This window comes from Chrysochloris asiatica, unplaced genomic scaffold (genome assembly GCF_000296735.1).
Source record: "Chrysochloris asiatica unplaced genomic scaffold, ChrAsi1.0 scaffold00032, whole genome shotgun sequence".
Lineage (NCBI taxonomy): Eukaryota > Metazoa > Chordata > Mammalia > Afrosoricida > Chrysochloridae > Chrysochloris > Chrysochloris asiatica.
The window spans coordinates 14,397,881-14,402,545 of NW_006408550.1; the positions used below are offsets into that span (position 1 = coordinate 14,397,881).

The 4,665-nt window shown below is 36.9% G+C and overlaps 1 protein-coding gene across 1 annotated transcript in view; it reads left to right on the top strand.

Moving 5' to 3' along the window:
* The window catches only part of ANKRD7 (ankyrin repeat domain 7), a 22,923-nt gene extending 20,335 nt beyond the window's left edge, over positions 1-2,588 (top strand). Inside the window, 1 exon segment of the mRNA XM_006859361.1 lies at positions 2,521-2,588. Within this exon segment, the coding sequence (XP_006859423.1) occupies positions 2,521-2,588 (68 nt within the window).
* Positions 2,589-4,665: the final 2,077 nt, after the last annotated feature.

A 4,665-nucleotide genomic window follows, 5' to 3' on the forward strand; every position in this document is an offset into this window, starting at 1 on the left:
TTGGAGGAAGACTCATTAACAACCTGCGATATGCAGATGATACAACCTTGCTTGCTGAAAGTGAAGAGCACTTAAAACATTTACTGATGAAGATCAAAGATCACAGCCTTCAGTATGGATTACATCTCAAAGTCAAGAAAACAAGAATCCTCACCACTGGTCCAATAAACAACATTCTTCTCAACGGAGAAAAGATTGAAGTTGTCAAGTACTTCATTTTTCTTGGCTCAACTATCAACACACACGAAAGCAGCAGTCGAGAAGTCAAATGATGTATTGCATTAGGCAAATCTGCTGCACAAGACCTTTTTAAAGTGTTGAAGAGCAAAGATGTCAGCTTGAAGACTAAGGTGTGTCTGACCCAAGCCATGGTATTTTCAATAACCTCATTGAATGCAAAAGCTGGACAGTGAATAAGGAAGACCGTAGAAGAATTGATGCCTTTGACTTAAAGTGTTGGAGGAGAATATTGAAAGTGCCATGGGCTGCATAAAGAACCATTAGATACGTTTTGGATGAAGCGCAGCCAGAATGCTCCTTAGAGGCCAAGATAGCCAAACTTCGTTTCTCATACTTTGGACATATTGTCAGGAGGGACCAATCACTGGAGAAAGATAATCATGTTTGGTAAGGTGGAGGGTCAAAGAAAAAGAGGAAGACCCCCAACAGATGGATTGGCCAAGGGGCAGCATCGATGGACTCAAGCGTGGCAACAATAGTGAGGTTGGCCCAGGATTGGGCAGTGTTTCGTTCAGCTATGCATAAGGTCGCTATGGGTTGGTATTGACTTGATGGTACCTAACAACAACAACAAACCAACTTTTTAATTTTTAAGTTTGAAATAGATCAAGCTTGTAATCAAGATATATTGATAATTACTGGTGATTGGAATGTAAAAGTTGAAAGCAAGGATCAGTAGTTGGAAAATATTGCCTTGGTAATAGAAACAGTGCTGGAGATGACATGATAGAATTTTACAAGACCTATGACTTTTTTTTTAACAACAGAGAACTCGACTATACACATGGACTTTACCAGATAGCATTCACATAAATCAAATTGACTACATCTATTGGAAGAGACAGTGGAAAAACTCCATATCATAGGTCAAAAAGGCTGGGGCGGATTGTAGAATAGACCATCAGTTGCGCATATGGAATAACAGAGTTTAAGTTGGTGATTTCTTATAGTTATCCCAATTCTAAATCCTTTAGTTTACTGCTACATAATTTGAATATGTTGTCTTCATATGGTCATTTATTTCTCCTTCTTGACACAAGAGCTATCTATAATTAATCAGAATCTTTTAAAAGTCTAGACCTTTTTATTCCCAGGACTGCTCTGGTACATTTTCATCTTATGCCTAATTTAGTGATGAGCATTGTAAACCTCTTATTTAAACTTTTTAGCTAAGAAACATTTCCTTTATGTAACATTTTTTTTTTTTCCTGACTCATAAATAATGACAAGATAACAGAAATTTGAAAGGGTTTCATCCTGGATGTTGATTTAAGGTGCTTTTAGGACAGTTTATTTTGTACTTCATTTATTTATTTATTTTTAAAGCCTCTTCTTTATGTTGTTGTTGTTAAGTGCCGTCGAGTAGGTTCCGACCCATAGCGACCCTGTACAGGGTTTCCGAGGGTGTAAATCCTTACGGGAGTAGAAAGCCTCATCTTTCTCCCACGGAGCGGCTGGTAGTTTCAAACCGCTGACCTTAAGGTTCACAGCCCGATTCGTAACCACTACGCTACCAGAGCTCCTTCCTCTTCTTTATAAGAAAACTTAATTCTGGAAAATCTTTGTTGTTGTTGTTGTCAGTTTCTCAATGTAACTGTCTGCCATCTAGTGGACAATCTAAATGGTGGTGATGTTAAGTGCCATTGAGTAACCTTATTACAACCCTGTGTAAGGTTTCCAAGGAATCACTGTTGGGCCTGAACTGCTTACCTTGTGTTAGCAGTCCAGTGCTTATCCTACAGATGCTAAGCTTTGTAAAATGGAGGGTTTTATGTAGAGTATAAGGAGTCCTGGTGGCACTGTAAGATAAGCACTGGACTACTAACTGGAGGATCCATGAGAGAAAGGTGAGATTTTCTGCTTCCATAAGGAATCACAGCTACTTAAACCTTATACAGGGTCACTGTGAGTCAGAATCAACTCACTGGCAGTGATTTTGTGTTTTGGTTATATATAGTGGTGGTGGTGGTGGTGGTGTGCTGTGGGTTTGGTTCCAGTTCATAGTGCCCCTGCATAGGGTGTCTGAGCCTGTAAATCTTTACAGGAGAAGAAAGCCTCATTGTTCTCTGGCCAAATGGCTGGTAGTTTCGAACTTCTGACCTTGAGGCTAGCAACCCAACTCATAACCACTGTGCTACCAGAGCTCCTTATACAGAATATATGCAGGTAAAGATAGAAACGGATCAGAAATATCCTGTAGGAATGTGTGTTTTCCATTAATGTGCACCAGTTCTAACTATTTAGGACAAAAATACTAAATTTTCTGATTTTGTCTTTTAGTTTATATTGGAGTTATGCCTAGCCTGTGTTTGGCAGTCATGGAATCCCAATACGGTGCTGTAGGATAACTGGACTGGTACCACAAAGTTGGCAGTTCAAACCCACCATCCACTCCTCATAAACCCTATGCAGGGTCCCTATCAGTTGACACTTTACAACAACATCTTTGTCATGGATAAATCTATGTTGTTCTTCCAGACTCAGTTTTCAGAAACAATTTATATAACTAATTTATCTAAAGATAAGCAGCAGTTGTTCAAAAGCACCAGCATGAGCTGGAGAGAGGTGAACTAGAAGACAGGGTAAGGATGCTGGGACCTAATGAGAGAAGGAGAGAGGGAGAGTACCATGGAAAGTGCACATGGGTGGGAAGCAAGCTGAGCTGAGAAAGGAGAGAGAAGAAACTGCAAAGAAACAGAGGGAGCTGTGGCAAAGAGGTCATTAGACAAAGTAGGAATGGGATTAAAGATGTATTCAAAAGAAAATAAATAGTATTAAAAATGAGTTGAGAGAGAAAGAAAAAGATGCTTAGAGAGGTATCACTTTTGATCTTGTAACGTATACCTTACTACTTATCATGATGATTTAAATAGAAAATGATTCTTCTAAAATGTCCTGAACACGAAACTAAATGTTGAGGCCAAAATAAATTAACATGGATTTCAGAAATTAAAATTACCAAAATTGTACCACATATCTTTTTTCTTTTTGGTGACAGGATTCAGCTAAACTAAAATATATTCTAAAAAGCATCCAGTAATGTACACATCTTGATTGTCAATGAATTGGGGCTTTTTGGAGTATATGATGTGTGGATTGATATTATTTAAAGTTTCTATACATATTTCTGAAGTTCTGAAATTTAATCTTTCATTCATGATGTCCCATAGGGAGCAAATCTTTTATTCAAGTTTTAAAGTTACTTGAATATATAAGAATCAGTGAGTCAGTTCTGACTTAAGGAAGATTTGTCATTTTGAATAAATGTATATCCACTGTTAACTGATGATACTTGGAGGGAATTGCAATAGTTGTAATGAAAGGAAGTGTATGATTTTTTAATGTGGGGTTGCTGATCTTCTCTGTAAAACTTCACTCAGTTAACTGTAAAGAATGTAAAAGAAACAAAGGAGAGGGTAATGGAGTTACAGAGTTTCCAAATGAAGATGCAATCAAATAGATTTTAAGAAGAAGAAGAAAAAAAAATTAACCCAACTATAAGAAAGAAGATATTTGGATGCAAGTCCTTTGTCAAATATGCATTTTGCAAATATTTTCTTCTAATTTGTGGCTTGTCTTTCTCATTACACTGTTTAGCAGAAAGATATTTTTAATTTTAATGAGGATCAATTTTTCTTTTTATGGATTGTCCTTTTGGTATTATATAAAAATTAATTGCCAAACTCAAGGTCACCTTGATTTTCTCCTCTGGTATCTTCTTGTATGGTACAGTAGTATAAGCACCGAATCACATGTCAGCAGTTCAAGCCCACCAGCTAGCTGCTCCTTGGAAACCCTATAGAGGGTCCTTATGAGTCGCAATGAACTCAAAGGCACTTAGCAACAATAATATCTTCTAAAAGTTGTACAATTTGCTTTTAGCTTTTATATCTGTGATCCACTTTGCATTAATTTTTTTGATAGACGTAAAATCTATGTCTAGCTTTCATTAAAAAAACCAAAAATTTCAATTTGCTTGTCCAGTTATTCTAGGACCCTTTGTTGAAAAAAACGGATCATTGAATTTCCTTTGCCGCTTATTAATGATCAGTTGGCTATGTTTGTGTGAGTCTGTTTATGAACTCTGTATTCTGCTTTTTTTTTTGTTTATTCGTGTGCTAATACCATGTTATCTTGATCTTGATCACTGTAGCTTTACAGTCAGTGTTAATGTCAGATAATATCAATCTTCTCACTGTATTCTTCAGGATTGTATTGGCTCTTCTTGATCTTTTGTCTTTGATATAAACTTTAGGATTAGTTGTTGATATCCACAAGATAATTTGCTGTGAATTTGATTGGGGTTGCAATGATTTGTAATATTGCCTTGCGAGTAAAGTTTTGCTAAAGGTAATACAGAAACGGCTACAATCATACATTGACAGAGAACTTCCAGAGGTTCAAGCTGGATTCAGAAGAGGCCGT